The sequence below is a fragment of the Macrotis lagotis genome, chromosome 2 (assembly GCF_037893015.1).
Source record: "Macrotis lagotis isolate mMagLag1 chromosome 2, bilby.v1.9.chrom.fasta, whole genome shotgun sequence".
In the NCBI taxonomy this organism is placed as follows: Eukaryota; Metazoa; Chordata; class Mammalia; order Peramelemorphia; family Peramelidae; genus Macrotis; species Macrotis lagotis.
Genome location: NC_133659.1, coordinates 167,943,077 through 167,965,374, shown reverse-complemented (window position 1 = coordinate 167,965,374; position 22,298 = coordinate 167,943,077). Strand labels below are relative to the sequence as shown.

The 22,298-nt window shown below is 39.1% G+C and overlaps 1 protein-coding gene across 6 annotated transcripts in view; it reads left to right on the top strand.

Annotated features, from left to right (window-relative positions):
* Nucleotides 1-22,298, top strand: part of TADA2A (transcriptional adaptor 2A) — a 60,338-nt gene that overhangs the window by 32,096 nt on the left and 5,944 nt on the right. For 5 of the 6 annotated variants that reach the window (XM_074223492.1, XM_074223494.1, XM_074223495.1 and 2 more), the window contains 7 exons: nt 9,865-9,928; nt 13,439-13,482; nt 16,146-16,256; nt 17,506-17,577; nt 18,132-18,264; nt 19,079-19,122; nt 19,726-19,779. In XM_074223492.1, the coding sequence (XP_074079593.1) occupies nt 9,865-9,928; nt 13,439-13,482; nt 16,146-16,256; nt 17,506-17,577; nt 18,132-18,264; nt 19,079-19,122; nt 19,726-19,779 (522 nt within the window). The remainder of the gene's footprint in view (nt 1-9,864; nt 9,929-13,438; nt 13,483-16,145; nt 16,257-17,505; nt 17,578-18,131; nt 18,265-19,078; nt 19,123-19,725; nt 19,780-22,298) is intronic. The other variant, XM_074223493.1, reaches the window with a different exon arrangement.

Genomic DNA, 22,298 nt, shown 5'->3' with positions numbered 1-22,298 from the left:
TTTCTGAGTACCTATAGGATGTGCTTTTGGGCCTCTTCTGGACATGGTATTGACAGAACTGTAATTAAAGATTAAAAAGAGTAAGATTTAAAAAATTGATTCACCATCCATTATCCAGGTAGGAGGTTCCTTCCACCTCATGCATCTCTAGTTTTCATTGAGCCTAAGTTAGTATGCAACACAGTGTTTGACACAAAGTAGGATTGTTTTCATTGAGCCTAAGTTAGTATGCAACACAGTGTTTGACACAAAGTAGGATTGGGATAGGAGCTGGACTGATGATTTCAATGGAATAGGAAACTCCCTCTACCAAGGCAGGTCAGCACCTAGTTGATCCATTTTTTGGTGAGGGTGGGGTTGGAGGGTGGAAGAGCAATCACAGTTAAGTGACTTGTTCAGGGTCACAGTCAATAAGTGTTTGAGGCAGGATCTGCACCTGTGTCTTCTGGATTCCTTAGTCAGTGCAGTGTCTCTTTTATACATCCTCTATGGTGACCTCCAAGTAACTTGGGAGACTGCAGGTGATTCAGCAGTGGCTCAGACTTTCAAGAAGGGGAGGCAGCAGGGTATAGAGGTATGGTCCCTGCTTTAGAGCCTGGTGAGCTTAGAATTGGTTCATTCTATGGCACAGGTTAAAGAGAACCCCACTGTGCAGGTCCTTCCCCTCTCAGCACACAGGAACACAAGACAGAGGAGAAGGAAGAAAAGCTGAGGGAGGTTTCTAAGGACAGTTGGAGAAGAATAGGAAATGAGAGTCACCCTGTGATTACAATAGAATTAGAGACACTGTGGCCTTGCCACAGGCTTGCTTCTGACTCATTGGGTGACCTTAGGCAAGCCATTAGAACCTCCCTTGTGTCCCTGCACTGCTAATAAAGAGGAGGTGACACTGATTAGTCAGTGTGTGTGTTTTGGATAAAAAGATCCCAAAGTGTCATTGTTACCTTTGCTTTACCCCATTATGCAATTTTAGGTAGTGACAAATGCAATCCTTTTAAATTTCCCCACTCATCAGTACTTAAAAGGAATAACTTGGTGGCATGTGGAAGAATGGCTGATGCCTCCAAACCAAGCCACTGCTTTTCATACCTCAACAAAGACTTCATGGAGTTTATTGTTGATAGACAGTCTTTAATGAAAAGAATGATGGACTTAGTAAGGAAGATCTGAGTGTATCTCTTGACCCTTAGTAGCTATATGATCCTGGCAGGTCCCTTTACCTCTCTGATCTTCAGTTTTCTCATCTGTAAAAAGGAGGATAGGAATGCTGTAAAATACCTACCTCACAGTGTTGTGACAAGCTTCTAATGAGACAGAGTTCTCTTCAGACATTAAGAAGTGCCATGTAATGCTAGATACTGTTTAATAAAAATGGACTGTTCATTGAAGAGGTTTTGGTCACATTGGAGGGAAGGACTTTCAGAAAAGGCTAACAAGGAAATGTGTGATGTAATAGAAGGGCTGCTGGCTCTGAAGTAGACTAGGAGGGCTGGATTCAAACCCCAGTTCTGATGCTTGCTGCCTCTGTGACCTTGAATTTCGCTGGGGCTCAGGCAATTTCTTTATCTATAAAATGAGGAGGTCTCTATTAGATCTATGGTTTTATGAGCCTGTTGCTCCATTTATAATTTGGAGATCAAAGGGAGAAAGATTAGAGGACCTACTATGGTACCTGCCCATCTTTTACCAAGAGGGAGACCATTATTGCTTCTAGAAGTTATAACACAGGGGATACTTAGCTTCCTTCCCTTCCTCTGATTCTATGCTACTTAATGCAACTGATTAGTAAGCTTCCCCTCTTAACCATGACACCCTTTTCCTGTGTCAGTGCCCTTTCATGAAACTTTTTTCTTAAATGAATCTGAATTTCTGTTGCCTTAGGCATTTTTGAGTCCCAAGTACTGGATATAATATCTTTAAGGGCCCACAACTGTTTCCTCACAATGCAGGCAAGAATGAGGTCCTGGAAGTTTCTTTAACAGAATTCCAAGGGATTCCTTCAATACTGGAGTACCTTTCTCCTATTTGAGAAAGACATTGAAGAAGATTGACCAGGGCACAAACTGTAACTTTGTTCCATCTCCAGTGGTCTGTGTCTAATCTTTGTTGTGTTTGGTCATTTCAGTCTTGTCCTGCTCTTCATGACCTCATTTTTAGGGGTTTCTTGGCAAAGATATTGGAGTGGTTGGCCATTTACTTCTCCAGCTCATTTTTACAGATGAGGAAACTGAAGCTAACAGGGTGCCTCAGTATCACACTATTAGGAAGTATCTGAAGCCAGATTTTAGAAAGATGAGTTTACCACCTAGCTGCCCTCCCTTTGTGTGTATGTGTAGCACAAAGTGATCCAGTCTGGGCCTATTTAGTCCATTCATCCATTCACCTGTTGACAATTTGTTCACCTTGTTGATAATTTGTCAGTTTTGTGTCTGAAGCTTTATAGGCATATCATACATTCCTTGGATTTTTGTGACTCTTCCAAAGAGCTCTCTCACATTAGTTGCCTTATATAACCATACAGCATTCCTGGCATGTAGGATTAAGTATTTTAAAAAACCATTTCATAGAAGGGGAGAGACATACACACTCACAACTCCCACACCCACCCACACAGAAGTGAGTGATTTGCCTAAGGTCCTATTGTCAGGGAATGAACCACGACCAGAGCTTTTATCCACTTAGTCATACCATCAATTCCCATGGGATTAATGGCCTCCTTCTTGAGAAGGGAGGTCACTGAGAAAAACAACAAAGAAACACTTTTCCCCCTTCTTGGGAATACCTGACCCACAGATTTCTGTTGCTGTGATTGCAACAGGGATTGTAATTGGCCTGTGTGCTCTGGGGCCATCAAGTCAGGATTTTTTTCCCCTCAGGCAAGCAGCAAGTACCTTCTGTCAAAAAATAGAAACATGTTGTCTGCTATTTTGAACAGTCTTGGAAATATATTGTGGTGGGCAGGAGTGCCTCTGACTTCTGCCCACCTCTTAAAGTATTTTAGGGCCAGAAATTTAAAAAGCTTCACCATTGGTCTCCCATGTGATTAGAGAGAGACTGCTCCTTCCCCAGGGTGGAATTTGCGGCTATCTTACATCAGTGTGTGTGGCTTGTTGGATGATGATATTTGTTTGTTTGTTTTTCCTAGTCACCTCTGTCTAATGCTCTTTCTTCCTCTTCCCTGGCTGTTTTAAGTAAACCATGTTTACCAATCATTCTTATTCTTGCAATGTCTCTCTTCTCATTCCCATTCTGCTTGTATTACTTTGTTGGCCCTGAGTTTTTCATGTATTCAAGATCTTTTAATCAATCCCCTCTCTGAATGTAATTTATAAAGAAAAGAGATGGTTTTGAATATAAATTTTACTCTGGGTGGATTCCAGTATTTCTCCTCCTCCCATTTGTTCTGGCCCTATGTGTTCCTTTAGCTCTCTTTTGTTTTTTCTGCCAAAGCCAGTTATACAAGTTTCAACTTTACTAAGAGGATCAAACACAGAACTGATTATCAGCAGTATTTATAGAATTTTTCCAACACAGTCTCTTCATGTTTTTTCATTAAGTCCTTCCCACACAGATCCCAGAAAATAGCATGGTAGGGTAGTGTCTTGGAATTTAAAAGAGTAAAGAAAAGAATTTGTCAGACAACTGAACTCATTACCCTTGTTCTTCTTTCTATCCTAAACTGTGAGTTTCCCAAGTGGGCCCAACTTTATAGAAGACACATTAAAACTCAACTTAAAATGCCTTGATATTATATAAATGACTACTTCAAGTCATTACATGTTCCCACGTGTATGATGAGAATATGTGTGTATGTATTTGTGTATGTGTGTATGTGTGTGTGATAGAGATCATGTATGTGGTAGAATGCAGCAAGTGTCTGATTTAGGATCAGTAAATTCTAAATTTGAATTCTACCTCTCATCCTAATTCTGGTAAATGGCCAAATCACTTGATATCTCTGGGCCTGTTTTCCCATCTGTGAAATAGGGATTATAATAGCCGAATGCATTAAACACTTATTAAGCACAAAAAACCTGTGCTAAACACTGGAGATACACATAGAGCCAAAGACAAAATACAAATGTGAGTCTCTGCTCTTAAGGAGCTCATTCTCTAAGGTAGGAGACAACTTCTAAGAAAGGCTTCAGCTTCAAGTCAGATGGGAAAGTCACATGGTCCTCAGAATGCATCTGTTGTGAAACTTAAATGAGATCATTTTATATATAACATTTTATAAGCTTTAAAGTAGTAGATAAACGTAATCTATTATTATTATTAATTATTTCTATCAGAATAACATAGAATACTAATACCATTACCTTGTGGGATTCTGATTTATGTGAATTTTTATATTGAATAGCCATACTTAATAATCTCTCCTAAAATATACTTAGAACATAATATTTAGAAAGAAAAATAAGAATAATACCTCATAAAGCTTTCATGATATCTGGGGAAGAGCCAAACTTTGGGGCACTTTTAGTGAAGGGAATCACAATTTATCATAGCAGGACAGGAAACAGGTACCTGCCCAAAGAGAGGGAACTGGGTCTGTGGGTGATCTCAGAATATCAGCCTGGGGAAAAGCATCCTAATTGTAAAAAAAGAATGAAACATTAATGAAATCTTTGAATTCTTTTTTTGTTTAATATCACATAATGTCATTATAATTCCCCTTTACTAATACCTTGAGGTTTACAAATTGTTTTGCTCAATAGATTCCTTTGAAATAGTTAGTGCAAGTGCCATACAAATGAGGAAATTGAGGCTTCAAGAAATGAAATGATATTACTTAGAGTCATATAGCTAGGAAAGGTTTGAACTGAGATTGGAAGCCAGGGCTGCTTCTAACTCTTAGTCCAGGTTCTTTCTAGTCAGGTTCCCAGAGTCACACAACTAGGAAAGAGATTGGATATAACTGGAATTGGAAACCCAGATCTACTTCTTCTTTTAAGTCTTGGGCACTTTTTACTATTAAAGGATTTTTATCCATCTTTAATAAATAAGAAAACTGAAACTCAGAGAAGACCAGTAACTGATATCCCAAGTTCATAAAACTAAAAAATGGAAAAGCTGAACCTGGCTGAATCTAGTGTTTTCTCCGCAAAAGGCATATTACCATGACTATTCAGCTCTGATACAAGTTTAAAGTTACAACTCCAGAAGCCTTTTGGGTAACTCAAGATGGTTTTTTTTTTTTGAGCAGAACAAAAGTGTGTTCTGGATAGAGTAACCCTTCTTCATGACCAAAGAACTATCTCAGGCCTTGCAGCTCATTTAGACCTGAATTAGTTGATATCCACATACATCTTTTAGACAGTTCTGTTATAATTCTGAAAAATTTCCTGAGGATGAGGTGATGGAGAGATATACTACTTTATATTCCTAAACAGTCTTTCCTTCATTATTTGCCATCTCCAGGACAGTGATGTCCTTAGGCAGTATGATCTAATAAAAAGTGTGTTGGACTTGGTCTCATGAGAGCTTCCAACTCTGCCACTGCTTAGCTGATGTGGAACCATGGGTAAGTCACTTAAAACCTCTATTGAGGGGCGGCTAGGTGGCGCAGTGAATAGAGCACCGGCCTTGGAGTCAGGAGTACCTGGGTTCAGATCTGGCCTCAGACACTTAATAATTACCTAGCTGTGTGGCCTTGGGCAAGCCACTTAACCCCATTGCCTTGAAAAAAAATCTAAAAACAAAAAACAAAACCCTCTATTGAGTCTTGTTTTCCTCATTATGAAAGGGGAATATAATATTTCCACTACCTATTTCACAGAATTGTGGTGAGACTCACATGAGATAATGTATGTAAAATATTTTGTAAATCTCAGAGTTTTATAAATACAGGCTAATATGACTATTTCCTGACAGCTTAATTTGAGATTATATACTGGCTCAAAAATTGATGAATCTGATGAGATAATTTGGTCTTGGTTTTTCTCTTTGGATCATTCTATTTTTTTTTTCTACCATAAAATCTGATGCTAAAGAAAAGTACATATTGAGTGCTAACTTATTCTTGTCCTGGACTAAGCTTGTGCCACCTTAATTTGAGCTTGCCTCTCAAACTTCTTTAAAGAGAAGTCAAAGGGATTGTGATTTGAATTTACCTAGAGTTCTTGAGGCTCCAGGGAAAGGACCATACCAGGCTGTGTCATTGAACTAGGACAGTTTCCTTGAAAGAAATGATTCTGGGGCAGCTAGGTGGCACAGTGGATAAAGCATCGGCCCTGGAGTCAGGAGTACCTGAGTTCAAATTCGGTCTCAGACACTTAATAATGACCTAGCTGTGTGGCCTTGTGCAAGCCACTTAACCCCATTTGCCTTGCAAAAACCTAAAAAAAAATGATTCCAGTGGTGGGAAGAAAGGGACAAAACATAGACACAACTGAAGTCTTTGCCTCACATCAGAAACTGGTATATTGTAATGGGTCTGATAACATTTTCCAAGTGTATAATGCTTTATTGTTTTTCAAAGCACTGAAGATAGGCCATCTGCCCAGCCATTTCTTTGGGGAGTATATTGGCACTTAATAATAATGAGAAAATCTCTACTGGCTCCCTTCAAGCCAAAAAAAGGGGGAAAAAATCCCACTAGCCCACACAAAACTTATTTAAGGATATACCAATTCATCAAGATATTTCTAGGACCTACCCAGAAAATGTAACCTTAGGATGCCTTCAGAATCCATGGAAATCTAAATGAGAAGAATGATTCAGAGTAGCATGGATTGGTTACATTACCACCTCCCCATCCTCAGCTCCCCATGTTTTTTTCTAGAGTTGGCAAGAGTTTGTCTTTCTTTACCAACAGTTTTCTTCCTTTCTAAGCTAGAGATTTGCTTTTGAGGGCATTTCACAAATGAATCTTCTTCTAAATAAGCAATCTATTCTCTGTTAATTATGATAATAGGAAACAGAGAAATGAAGTCCATAGATAATGAAAAATAAGGACCTGTTAGATAATAGTGTTGACATCTTTTCTACTCAGGCTTTTTTTTCCCCCAGAGCTGTTAAGTAACAGAATCATATTTTCTCTTTTATCATTAATTCAACAAGTATTTATAGAAGAATGAATAATATTGAAGGGAAGGAAGGAAGGAAGGAAAGAAATTAGAGCTGCCCATAAGACGTTTAGGTAGCATAGTAACAAAGAGCTATAGTACATTTGTCCTATCCTCAAAAAGCTTGTGATCTAATCGGGGAAATAAGATATAGATACATGAGGGGCGATTAGGTGGCGCAGTGGATAAAGCGCCGGCCCTGGAGTCAGGAGTACCTGGGTTCAAATCCGGTCTCAGACACTTAATAATTACCTAGCCGTGTGGCCTTGGGCAAGCCACTTAACCCCGTTTTCCTTGCAAAAAAAAAAGATATAGATACATGAAATGTTATTCAAGACAACAATATAAGAGGCATTATGAAACAGTATGATTAAATTTTTAGTAGTAATAATAATAACAACAGCTAGCTTTTATATAGTACTTTAAAGTTAGCAAATTACTTTGCAGGATATAATCTCTTTTGATCCCCACAACCATTCTATAAATATAGGGGCTGTTATTTCCATTTTACAGATGAAGAAACTGAGGTAGACAGTGGTTAAGTGACTCAGGGTCACACATCATGAAAGTATCTGAGGCAGGATCCTCCTCATACTAAGCCTAATGTTCTCTCGACTGTGCTACCTAAATGTCTCTAAGTAAATGTTAGAAGTTCTGAAAAGAACTTCCATGGGGTTAAGTGATCAGGGAAGTTAACAGAGGAATTGGAGAACTCAGAGTTAGAAGGGATATTAAAGATATTCTAATCCAATTTGAAGTGAAATCTTTTCCATATCCACCTTCTGCTTGAAGACCTACAGTGATATTATCTGGAGACAGTTCATTTCACTTATGGGCAGCTCTGATTTCTTTTCTTTCTTTCTTTCTTTCTTTCTTTCTTTCTTTCTTTCTTTCTTTCTTTCTTTCTTTCTTTCTTTCTTTCCTTTCTTTCCTTTCTTTCCTTTCTTTCCTTTCTTTCCTTTCTTCCCTCCCTCCTTCCTTGATTGGTGGTTCTGATTGTTATGAAGTTTTTTCTTACCTCTAAGACTGTCACTGTACAATTTCCATTCATTGGCCCTTGAGGCCAAGCAAATTAAAATTAATCTCTCTTCCTCCTGGTGGTCCTTTAGATACCTGAAGACAATTTTTGTGTTTTCCTGAAGTCTGGATGAAGTAGAACTTCTGTTGGGCCTTAATGTAGATGGGCAGAATTCAATGGGAAACCATAGTTAAAGCAAAGGAATCTTCAGAGGCAAGGAAAAAAGAGGAGGGCAATTCTGCCTGGAACAAAGGATTTATTGGAGAGATTGATAGATAAACTGAAGCAGTAGGTTTGGTTCATATTGTGCTTTAAAGAATTTTGACTTTATCCTCCAAGTAATGGGGAAGCTTCTGAAGGTTTTGAATAAGAGAATGAAATGATGGAAGCTCTTTTAGGAAACTGAGAGACTGGAGGAAAGGAAACCAAGTATGAGACTACTTCAGTAATTGAGGTATGTGCTGATGAAAGATAAGATAGTGGTCATGGGAATGGATGAAAAAAGTGAGATAACATTATAAAGGAAGAAGTAACTACTTATAGAAGGAAAAGGTGTAGGCAAAGATGTCAAGTTTTTATTTTAGATTACTGGCATAAAAAAGATTCTTTTGACAGAAACAAGAATATCAAGAAAAATTTGGGATGGGTAAGTTCAACTTTGGGTATTTGAAGGTAGATGACCAGGAATATCTGGTCTCTGGACAAATTCCAACCATGATTTTCTTTTCCCTTTCTTGCCTTCCCTTTGTCTTCCTTTTCCCAATGGATTTGCAGAAGAGTTTAGCTACTAATGGATTAGGGTAAGCAAGATCAGGGCACAGGTTCAAGTGTGAAATAGTTTTTCATTTGAGAAGAGTGGAGCTATTCAAACCAGATGGAAAGCTTTAGTCCTAAAATATTTCCTTGTTTCTCCTCATTCCTTCCCCTCCCCACCAAAAAACATCCACATCAAACCAACTACATACATCCCAGTCCAGATGTAAAGTCTTATCTCCACATTGTTTCCTGACCTCACTTTTCCTGCAGTCTACATCAATCCCATTTTCATGTTGCTTCTCCATTGTCCCCCCCCTTCCCATATGGGTCCTCTACATTTCTGCCTGATCAGTTGGGTTTATAATTAATATTCATTTTCTTGATTGAATTTGTAAGGGTACCAGTTATAGAATTAAATGACTTGTATTCAAGTCCTCCCTTTGATACTTGATCATCTGTATAGGGCTCAGTTTCCCCCTTGTAAAATGGAGGAACTGGGCTAGATTGCCTCTAAAGTTCCTTCCCAGCTCTAGGTCTATGATTCTCTTGCAAGTAGGGATTGCTTCATGCATTGTATTTGTATTCCCAGCACCCAGCACAGTTCCTAATGTGAAGAAGATATTAAAGAATACTTGTCAATTTATAAGAATACAAATTATGATATAATTACTTTGCTGCATTACTTTAAGGTACCCAAGGCCTATCTATCTTGTATAATGGACAGCTGAACTGTTTACTCTTGCCCTAAGTAAGATGACCAGAGAGATTAAAGTGAAGTTCTATAGAAAGATGAGGCCTATATAAAATAATTGAGTTTATACCTGTGTAGGAGAAGGAATGAAGACCTGAGATCCTGAGTTAGAATTTGCTGCTAGAGAACTTTAAGGTATTTAGGGTACATTTTCATCTTTCCACAGGTAAGCAGTCTAGCAATTAAGTATGTATTATTTGGCCATGTGGACTTCAAGGACCAGGGGAACTTGAATAACAGATTTATTTTTGTCATGGCTTTTGTGTTTTCAGCCCTGAAGATTGCTGTGGTAGATATCTATCACTCCAGGTTAAAGGAGAGGCAGAGGCGGAAAAAGTAAGTTTACTCAACCAACTCTCAACTTCTGACATTGAAATGTTAACTTCATTGGGCTCATCAGTACTGTGTGGCTGATGACTCACTCTGTGACCTTGGGCAAGTCCCTGTGCCTCAATTTTTCTGGCTTTCAAAGAGGGATAATAATCCTTGTTCCATTTTTACTCCCTCCTAACCTCAGAGGAATGTTATGATGACAGATGCGATGATGCAGTTTTGCAGTTTTGATCTCCCAAGAAAAGAGGCATGAGCTAAAATGCACTGGATAATTTTCAGGCAGATTCCTGGATGTATATTCTGCTGGTGTTCCAATAGACCCAAAATACAGACTCAGGTGTTAAAGTTTACAGAACCCAGTTTGGTCCTGGAAATAGAGCAGGGTATTGGAAAAAGCCCCAGGGTACTCAGAGTTGGGAGACCCAGGTTCATACTCTAGTTGTCTCCTAACTAGTATGTCCCTGCTGTCAAATTACTTAAGAGCTCCAAGCCTCAGTCTCCTCCTCTGTAAAATAGAGGAAACAGTTGTCCTGTCTAGAGGGCAGGCTCTGTTTGGTTCTTAGATTTGTTTTCCTAGGGTTTGGCCCACAAAGGATATTAATTGACTGATTCTTTTGTACCAATTGAGACACTTCTCCCCCTCAGGGCCCCAGATTCCACACTTCTATACAATGATGGATTTAGGTTAGATGATCCAAAGTGTAAGGATTACATCTATCTGTTTAAGAAAGAACTTTATGAGAGAGAGAGTGACAAGAGTGTGATGAGAGAGAGAGAGAGAGAGAGAGAGAGAGAGAGAGAGAGTGTGGTCCCATGGCAATACATCATATCTTTATTAGGCCTGGAGCTTGGGGAAACACTGATGAAGAATGAAAGCACTCTGCTAGAAAGGCCTAAAATAGCAAACCAGTTCCTCAGTGTTCCTGACAGTACAAGCTTTTGTTCTGCCTGAAACACAATTAGGGACAAAGAGTAAGAGAGACTGGGGTTTAGAGCAGAGGCTCAGATGTTGGTGTTAGCCTCATTTAACACTGACATTAATTAACCTCTGATGGTTCACTGGAAGTTCTGTGTGAAGTACATAGCCCTACTTCCTCCTTTAAATAAGGATTATACAGAAATATATCTGATGGCTTTCTCCTCTCTACATTCTCACATATCATCTCATATACCTATATCCTAAGAATACAGATTTTGATCTGAAAGGAGTCTTAGAGATTATCTAGACCCATCCTCTCACTTTTATGAGGAGGAGATTGAAGCCCTAAGATTTACTCCAAGGTCACACAAAACTTCTAAGTATTAAAGTCCAGATTTGAACTCAGTCCTATGGTTTCAAATCCAGTGCCCTTTCCACTATATCAAGCTGCCTTTTAAATGTACTTTTTCTTTATCCCTACCTGTCCAAATTCTTCATGACCCAGTCATGTACTGCCTGCTTCCTCTCTGAAGCTTAGATTTTCTTGGGTTAATTTGTCTTGGTCTCTCCTTTGGGTGCTATACTTCCATAGTAAAATATAAACTCCTTGAGGACAAGAAATAGATCCTAGTTCATCCTAATGTCCATAGTGCCTTTCACATAGCAGGAAGTAAATAATATTTGGGTGGTTTTTTTTTTTAGGTTTTTGCTAGGCAATGGGGTTAAGTGGCTTGCCCAAGGCCACACAGCTAAGTAATTAAGTGTCTGAGACCGGATTTGAACCCAGGTACTTCTGACTCCAGGGCCAATGCTTTATCCACTGCGCCACCTAGCTGCCTGTAAATAATTAATATTTGTTGAAGTGGATTGTAAGAAGTTGTGAAGCATCATATAAAGGAAATGTTAATCATGCTCTTGTGATTACTGTGGTATAATCTCAGTGACCTAGATGATTTTCCCAGCTCTCCTTTAACCTGGCCTTACCGTCCTAGAATGTGTCCTTGTAAGTAGCAGGCACACATCTTTTGTTCCATGAGGTAGAGTCCTAGATTGATTCATTCATTTAACAAATTTTTATTAAGCAGCTACTCCATATGTTGCCTGGAAAAAATGTGGGAGACAATCAACATTTATCAAGCAATTTGTACAAAGCACTATGCTGGATTTAGAGAAAATTTAGAAAGAGTCTGTTCTTGCCCTCAAGGATCTAACAGTACAGTAGAGAAAACAAGGCATGTACAGAGAAAGGTACAAAACTATGAGATTTTGGAGGGAGGAGAGGTCATATCCATATTTGGGAAGTAGGGCAGGAGGAATCAAGAAAGACTTCAGGGAGGAAGTGGCATTTCTATTGGGCCTTGAAAGATGGCTAAAATTTCAACAGGTGAGGCTAGAGAGAGATATTCCAGTAATATAAAGTCAAGACAATGCAAAAAGTGTTCAAAAATTCTGATTTTGTTTTCAATTTGCTGGCTCTGAGAACCTTGGCGTTAAGTAGCTTCACTTTTTTGAGTCTTAGTTTCCCTATTCTTTACCTCCCTATATAGAATCTTTAACCTAATAAACACTGGGTACAAAAAAAAAAACTGCAGTACATTAAATTATTAAAATATTTATTAGATCTTTTATTTTATCTTGGTGAGTATTCTCAGTACCAGTACATTTCACATCAGTCCTATTAATAATTGGTTTCAAGGGTAATGTTGATTCTTTCTAGTTTTAGTTAGACTGATCCTCAGGCAGTAGACATAGTCTGTATTAGCCTGACCTTGAAGCTTTTGATCAATCAAATCAAACAATCAGTAAACATTTATTAGGAGCCTGCTATCAGGTCTGGTAGGACCTGCCAATACATCAAATTCACTTGGTAAAACCTTTAGGAACAAAAGAACTTCTTGGATTCTCCATACTATGAGGAGGCATAGGAGTAGGACTTAGGTGAAGAATCTTTTTTTTCCTCATAGTGAGGAAACTAGCTACCAAGGCAGATCAGCCTCTACCAGCCAACTTATGGTCTTAGAACAGAGGTTCTTCACAGTTTTTTTACATAATGGACCCCTTGGGCAGTCTGATAAAGCCTATGGACCTCTACTCAGAATCATGTTTTTAAATAATTTCAGAAAATACTATCAGTTAGAGGTTAGTGAAAATAAAGGTGTAATCTTTTTTCACTATTTAAGTTCATGAAATACAAAATGTGTTCTTGGAACCCAAGGGGTTAAAATCCCTTGTCTTAAAGAGTTGCCAGGGGGCGGCTAGGTGGCTCAGTGAATAGAGTACCAGCCCTGGAGTCAGGAGTACCTGAGTTCAAATCCACCCTCAGACACTTAATAATTACCTAGCTGTGTGGCCTTGGGCAAGCCACTTAACCCCATTTCCCTTGCAAAAACCTAAAAAAAAAAAATGAAAAAAAAAGAGTTGCCAGAGTCACTGAGAGGTTAAATGACTTGAACTCAAGTGACTAGATCCATTATGTCTGGGGTCAGCCCTCTATTCATTACTCTTCCCTTGCCTCTTTTAGTTAATGATACACTACATTCACATTCATTATCATGTGAACATTATCTTATGGGGGTTTTTCTTTTTTATCCTAGGATAATACGAGATCATGGCTTAATCAACCTTAAAAAATTTCAGTGTAAGTACTATTACTGTATTTATTTTAAAATATTTTCCAGAAAGAATGACTAGATTAAAACTAATCATGCACCCTCTCCAGTTTGGGACAAAGTAATTAATTTCTAAATTAAGACAAGTCAAATACTAATGGAAAAGCATTAAATCACTTTCTAAAAGTGCATGATGAAGTATTTTGGGATCACCTATTAAATAACAATGATAATAATAGAACTTGTTGGCCTTTGAATTATATATATGTTTTATCAAAAATCAACAGGAACTGATGCTCTGTCTTAATTGTATATTGTGTAGCAGAAAGGAATTAAACACAGGGGAATGCTAAACACTATTGATTAGTAATACCAAAGCCATAATATAGTACCATTATAATGCTTAACTTGGAGTATCCAGATTTTCAGATGAGTTAGAAGGGCTCTCAGCAGTCAAATAGTTCAATCCATTCCCTTCCTGCCCCTGCACAATATTTCCTAAAGCAGGTCATTTACCTTCTAGGTTGCTTTCATTGTTAAGTAATATTTCTTGATGTTGTCTGCATTTTATTTCTTGAACATCCCATATGTTATTTCTTGTTTTGCTCTCTGGGGCCAAGCAGAACAAGTCTGATTTCTCAGCTTCCTTCTAAGTCCTTGAAGATAGGTATGATGTTGTCTTTTCTTAGTTTTCTCTTCTCAAGGCTTTACACTCTCAATTCCTTTAACCAGTCCTTTCTTGGCATGAATTCAAGGCCATAGTATTGACCTTGGGAGGTCAGTAGGGGATATGTCTGATAAATAGGCCAGATTAAAATCCAATGCTATCTTTTTCTATCAGCAAAGTATAATTTGTTCAGTAAACTAAGATGATAATTTAATAATGCTAATAGTAGTTGTTGACTTGGTAGTTACACTACTGTAGATAACAAATCCAGTCTTGTTACTTCTTAGGGTCATCTTGTTTCCAGAAGGGTAACCTTGAAGGGAACACCTCCTAGGTGAAATTGATTTCCATGATGTCCTTTTGTGGCAAAGAAGAATTTATTAAGTACCTACTATGTGCAAGTCACAGTGCCAAGTACTGTACTAGAGATACAAGACAGACAGACAGACACACACACACACACATACATTCGATAAATTAGAGATAAGCAGCAGAGGGAAGGCCCTAGGATTGGAAAAAGCTTGCAGAAGATGGGATTTTAACTGAAAGCCAAGGATATAAGTCATTTGTATTTGAACCTTACTCACCATAGAGATTGCTTGGTTATTCTTGTTTTGCTTATCATTGAATGGAAAATATCTCTCCAACCCCTTTGACTTCATCAACAATAGCTTTATGCTACAAGTACATGGGAGTTTTGTTGCTGCTGAAAGCCATGTTGCCTATGAAGGGCTCAGCTACTAGGATACAGAGTACATAAATTGACACATTTTCAGAGAAAGCCAACTTTTAAGTTGCCTTGGATGAAGTCCAAAACAGACTGGCCTTAATCCAAATTCTACCCTTTCATATACTGAGACTCCAGTAAATCACATCTTTTATCTAGTTTTACAGGATTCTTCACTGTTAGTTGCTAGGCATTGGACCATGGACTTTTATTAAAATTTATTTTTTATTTTATTTTGTTTTTCCCTGGTTATATGTAAAAACAAATTCTAATCATTTTTAAAACTTTGAGTTCCATATTCTTTCCTTTCTTCCCACTCCCACTTTACCCTTGGACCAACAGGGACAAAATGTCTTCTGTCTGGAAAGTTAGTCACCTCAAAGGGGAATTTCCTCTTAATCTCAGCTAAAACAGGTTTCTTCCTAAATTTATTATCTTTATTTCAGCAGTTGAAAACATGTGATTTCAAGAGGACAGGGTCAGGCTTACCTGCCTAAGGTGTGCCCATTCTCTCCATTTGAACCACCCCACCCTCTTTTCCTACTGCTACAGATTCTGGGTAGAAAGGAAGTAACTCCTAAAACTGTTGGTTTTGACCACTTTGGATGGGGGCCTCTCTGGAGAATGAGGTAGCAAAATGTCCCCAAGTTCCATGTCTTTGTCAGGGTTCAGAATGCCCTATTTACACAATGAAGACGTGTGCCCCTTACCAGGGGGCATGTGGAGAGGGATATTTTAATATCAGGGTTGTATGTGTCAGAGATAAGACAACAGCTTTGGCTTGGCTGTCAGGTATTCTGGGGAAATAAACAAAGCTGTGAATTTGGGTGGGTCCATGCAGCCATATAACATCAGAAAGTGTGACTCAGGCTGCCAGGTGTCACCCCTCAATTGAATCTACCATTAGCTTTTGTGGGTGCCCCTAACCAGGTAAAATAAAGTATATGCAGTCACCTTGGAGCCCTTCAGAGATGCTCCTGGGTGATAACATCACTGCATGGTGGTTACGAGCTGGCTGTTCTTATTATAATTATTGTTTTACATTCTTAGCTTTTCCTGTTTGCTTCCTGGTCATGGGTGAATATATCACATGAAGTTTGAAACTGTTTCCTTCCCTCAAATGAGATAACATTTGTAGAGTGCTTTACATAGTGCCTGGTACATTGGAGATGCTTAATAAATTAATGTTTCTGTTCCTCCCCTCCTCTCCCCCTTTACCTCTCGGGAAATACAGATGACCTCAGAACCCCTGTCCTTTCATTGTGATGTCAATGACCACGTCTTGTTATTTCTTATAGTGATGGAGCGGCGTTATCCCAAAGAGGTTCAAGATCTTTATGAGACAATGCGCCGGTTCGCGAGGATTGTGGGACCAATCGAACATGACAAATTCATTGAAAGCTATGCATGTAGGGAACCAATGTACTTCCATATTTGTGTGTCTGTGCATGTTTTTGCACAAAGAGGAGAGGCACTCTCAGTTGTATTGTTAACATACACTTCTAATACATAGATATTTGTCTTGGCTCTTCTGTTATGACCCTAGAGGTGATTTTATGACTTTGAGGGTGGAAGAAGAGTCACTTTTAAGTGACTTCTCTGGGGGAACACAAGGTGTTTCAGAAGCTCTAGAGTTTGAGTCATCCAGATGGTATGACCAATACTCACTTCCCTTTATGTGAAGTTTCTGAGAGAACAGCTTCCTTCACCTGATTTCCACCATCATATAACTCAGGTAATTTAGGCAGTAAGATGCAGGCTTTAAACCAGCACAGACTAATTACTCAATATGTAATCTCAGCCAGTGGCTTTATGTGCATGGTGACTACACCTTCCCCAGGATTACCAAAGACAGAATTCTGGGAAGGCCCTTTACCAATGAATTCATCTAGTTCTCATCTCTCAAATATTTCCTTGCACATTAGTATGCGTTAGTCTGAGCTAATTATGTGGTCCTGTTTGACTGTCTGTCCACATGCAGTTTGTCCTTATGAGTGATCTTTCACATCCTGCCCCAGCTTGGGCTGAACCCTGTTCATGTGTCACCTGTAAAGAGCTGAACCCACCCAACCGAGCCATTCCTTTGTCAGAACTCAATTTCTAAAATCCTTCCAGGCTCAAGAGTGATCCATTGCTTAATATCCCAGCCTATGCAACCTGATCTCTCTGTTCAGGGAAGACAGAAACCTTGGTTCTGTGGAAAACAAGCTACTCTTTTGTCCCTTTATGAGGAAAGCCACAAAGAAATCCTATCTGGGGCCTTTGTGCTTTCCCTGAAGAAGGGACATATCACCTAATCTCAAGAAATAGACCTCACAGGTGAAAGGATTTGGATGCCAGGGTCTGAACTTTTCACAGAGGTGGGGTATTCTTTTTAAGGAGAGTTAATTGAAACCAGTTAGTTTTCGGCTCCCTTGGAGACAACAAGCATCTCTTCATAACAGCTGGAGAACATCTATTAGTTTTTTAATCAGCTTCTGATTGAAGCTGCCAGTGGGGAAAAGTTTTTAAATAAGTCTCCCTAAATAGAATCTCCCCAACCTGATCTTGTGGCATGATGTAGAATGACTCAAATTGTGGAAATGCCAATATTAGTGTTCACCAATTTATTATTTTTTAATCTATTGTTTGTCCTTCATTCTTTTTTGGTGGAGACAGTAGAATTTGAACTTCGAAGGGAAATCAAGAGGCTTCAGGAGTACAGGACAGCCGGTATCACCAATTTTTGTAGTAAGTACACTCAGGTTGACCTCTGTGCCTATATCAAAAGGTTTGGTGTCATGCAGGTCTGCTTTGTTTCAGGCTTTACTGGTGAAGATTGAGTTCTTTCCCTTAACTTCTCACACATTCAAAAGTTTTTAATCTCATTTGGGAACCCTAGGGTACTCTGATAAAACATAATGCTGCCTTCTCATAATAATGTCTTTAAATGCAGAAGATAAGAAACATAAGATTACAAAGTAAACCAATTCTATTGAAACATAGATATCAGAATATTTTTAAAAAGCAAATTCATGAACCCCAGGTTAAAACTTCATGATGTAGACCCATACTTGTATAATCATATATATCCTTCAGGTTGAAGAAGAGGAGAGAGAACTTTGAGGAAGTTGTACACTTTTCATTCAGTATCAAGAAAAATTTTAGATTTTCTTTCAGTTCATGGAAGTAATTTTGTTAAAGAAAATGCAGCAGCTTAGCCAATTAACTGAGGCTAGGAAGAGGATCCATCCAGGCAGCACTGCTAGGCAGTTAAGGCTTCATGATCTTGACCTTTTCTTCAGGTGCCAGAGCCTACGATCACCTCAAGAAGACCCGAGAGGAGGAGCGTCTGAAACGTACCATGTTGTCAGAGGTCCTTCAGTACATTCAGGACAGCAGTGCCTGCCAACAGTGGCTCCGACGGCAAGCTGATATGTATGGCCACAGTCCATAGCTATGGGAATTTGGTGCCTGTAGAGTCTAGAGTCATAGGATTTAGAGCTGGGGGATATTATATGATGAAAGACTTAGAGCTTGAAGGAATCATAGTCCAACACTCACATTTTACAGATAAGGAAACTAAGATTTGCTCAGGGAACACATTAGTATCAGGTAGGCTTTGAATCAGGTCTTTTGACTTCAAATCTATTTTTGCGTTGTACCCCAATGTCTCCTTTAGAGATTATCCTAACTCCCTCAGGAAACTGAGACCTAAGATTCAGTGACTTGCTTGAGGTTACACAAATGATAAATAGTAGAGCCAGATTTTCAAATCCACTGGTCTTCCCACTATACCATACTAACCCCATAGGGTAGTTGCCATGGCTGGTAGTGTCCCTTCAGATGGGAGAAGATAATATTCAGAAATTTTTCAAACTCTTAAGTCTGTCATAGGAACAGTGATTTATTCCCACTTCCTCGCTTATCCTGCTTGAATATTTTGATTTCATTAAAATCTGTCCCTCCCAACTTGGTGAACTCTTAAGAGCTGGGGGATGGTTTATCTGTTTTTCCAAGGGTGAGTTCAGAGTGTGCACAGTTCCACCCTGTCCAGGTCAATATTGGTGGAGAAATGTAGTCATGTGCCTAATGATGCATAGTGAGCTCAGTTTCGTTGCATTCATTCAAAGTGATCATTAGAAAATAGGTGTTATCATTGGAAGGGCAGAAAACCCCCAAGGGTTATTTTGTGACCATTGTCTTCTTTACGAGATGTAACATAAGCTAAAATTTTTCTTATTTATTGTAGTGATTCAGGCTTGAGTCCTTCAGTTCCAGTGGCTTCAAATTCAGGTAATTATGTGCCAATCTGGAGTGACTATGGAATTGAGACTGCCTGTGTGTCCTTAGGGTTGCCTTTACATCCTTCAGGGCCAGAGTGTCAGGAGTAATATCAGCTCAGACTATCTTCCAGAATCTGTGTGTTGCAGTGTGACCCATGTGTCCAACACTACCTTATCTCCTTGATTCTTGTCATCAGATGTCTAGGGTTCTCTCCTCCATTCTTCTTCCAACTAAGCAGAGTCAGGAAAAGAAGGCTTCAAGGTGGGGGGAGATTTTGTTCTCCAGTTGGCTTTTTCTTTACATGTAATTTGTTTACTTATGGTTATTACTATAGATTGTGAGAATTATCCCACTGAGATAAATAGCTGAAATAAAAACTTGTAGACCATTTATGGGGGACAAAACATCTTCATAGATCCTCATGATAACCTTGGGGAGGTAGAGAGTGAAAATATTATTCCCATTCTACAGATGAAGAAACAAGTTCAAAGAGGTCGTGACTTGCTCAAGGTCATTCAACTAGTAAATAACAGAGCCAGGACTGGAAGCCAGGTGGTCTGACTTCCAAGTCCAGTGCTCTAGCCATTACACCACCCTGCCTCTTAATTGTAGGTGATACAGCCTATTTGCCAACCAAGAAGAATGTCCCTTGCCAGAAACCCAAGGGTGATGTAATACTTTGTAAATGTAGTGTGTGTGCATTTCTTGTCTTTTCCCTCTTCAGTATGGGACAGCCTGGAGAGTGAACCACATACTTTATTCATGATGTCTGGTGATTACATCAGATATTAGGACCAGATATAAAATATGACAGTGCTTTTTAAATATAATTCTATCTCTGTTCCCCTTGGCTGCATGGAGTAATTGTTTTCTTAATCATCCAGGGCAGACCACTCCTTGTACTGTGTGAGGGGAATTAAGCACTGAGAAATTCCACCCTAAGATTTAGTGATAACTTTTGTTTCTGATACTATGGACATTTCCAAATATGCTCACTTCCTATTAAACCCTCCCTAGTGACAAAAAATTTAAGAAAAACCAATCAACTCATATCTGATAGCACATGGACATATACCCCTAGTCCTCTTCTCTCTTCCTAAAGGAGGGAAATTTGTTTTATCTTCCATTCTCCTAGACTAATTTGGGTCACTAAAATCAACTGGAGTCTGGCTGCTTTTCAGTGTTTTTATTTATATTACTGCAGTATTGTTCTCGTGGTTCTGCTTACTTCTGCAACAGTTGTTAGCGGTCCCATGATTCTCCAAGTTCTTTAGTTTGTTATCCCTGACAATTACATTCACAGACCTTGAGACATTCCTTAGGCAATGAGCCACCTACTTTGTTTTTTGCTATCATAAAAGATACTATGAATATTGTATAGGTGCTACAAAGAACCTCAAAGGCCATCAGGTCTCCAGTCCTTCAGTTTACAGGTGAGAAAACTGAGGCCCAGGTAGGTTAAGTGGCATGACCCAAGTCATAAAGTGATTTCCCAAGGACACTGATGAACTGCTAACAGCAAATTCCATTGCTAAGAGATTTTTCCCCCCTAGTTATATTTTTCCCTCTTTGTTCATTCCAAAATGGTCTATTTAGCTTTATCATGGCTCACATCAAACTTTCTACAAATTTTTCCTCCTAATTGCTTTATATATTTTTTAATGCCAAAAGGGTAATGGTGAACATTTTGCACTGGCTAATTTGGACCTGAATCTTAAAGTACCAGTGCCCTAAATTTGACCTTAGTTTTTTAACTATCAGCTGTTCCCTGAGGCTTCCCAACACTCTGTGCTCTGCAGGTTCATGAACCTTTCCTCTTTGGATTGTCCTCTGTCACCTCAAAGCTGCTATTCTAGATTTCAGCCCCATCTTGGTGGTCTCTAATTTGGTCCCTTCAGACCAAAGTTAGGCCCTTTGACAGCAAAGAGGCCTTCATCCCATCTGATTACATTACTTAAGGACTTGTTTTCTAACAGACTGGCCTTTGGTGACATCTCTTTGCCTCATAAACTGAACTTTCACCATTATCTCCACCTTCTCCTCCCCTTCTGTTTCTTGAATCAAAACCCTAGACTCAGATGAAAAACCTTAGGACAGCATTTTTCTCAGGGACCTGCTGTTCTGATTCCCTGCTCTGGTATTTGAGGTAACCCCAGATTGTTCCCTGTATTATAAGTGCCTCATTGTCTTCTGGATGGATCTCTCAGGTAAACAGGGCAGGTCTAGAAAGAGTAGCTATTCCCTCACACAGTAAATAAGCCTAAGAGGCTCCTTTGGATCTAAAGTCAAATAGGGCCTGGATAATTACCCTTTTAGCCCTGTGCTGCTGGCCAGGTTCTTGGCAGGTATTGTGGGGGGGGGAGGGGTACTAGTGACAACTCCTGGCTGGTACCTTAGAATTGACAGCTGGGAAAGACCAATTGAATTAAGGAGACTGGGATTCAATACTTGTAGTGGCAGCAAAAAAATTATAAACAGGATACCTATGAGTTGGTAAATATCTAAAATCATAATAGACTTGTGTCTGGGGAAATGATTGGAAAAATTCAGAGTAGAGTAAGAAGAACCAGGAAAACAAGATACTTAGTACTATATATCGATCTTGCAAAGGTTAAGAACTAAAACTCAAATCTGAATTTTGCTTAACTATATTAATTAGACTCAGTCTTGGAAAAAAGAGGAAAATGCTGAGTGGTGATAGATCAGGACTTGGCTTTGAATTCAGGAATACCTAGGTTCAAGACTTGTCTCTGACATAATCTGACTGGGTGACCCTGGACATTTAGCCTTCCAGTGCCCTCAGGCCAGAAGTAACAGAGCACCCACAGTTATGCCTTGGAAAAGGAAAGTTTCTCACAGGCAGTTCTCTATACCCCACACCAGTGAAGTCACAGGTCTGGTCTGGGGGGGGGGGCGAACCTCATTTTCCTCCCTTTGCAGAGGTGGGGGACTTTGGATGTGAAACACTGCATAGGCTGGCAGACTCCATTGATAGGTTGGTTAGTTTTGCTCAACATTTTTTTTTTCTCTTATTCTGCTTTTATAAGGGATAACTTGCTAGGCAGGGGTAGAGGGGATGGCACTATTTGGAAATGAAAGTGGCGGAAAAAACAAAAGATTTAAATCTGTTTTAAAAATAATATATGGGATTTCCTGCTTCATTGGTATAAATTGCTATAGTAAAC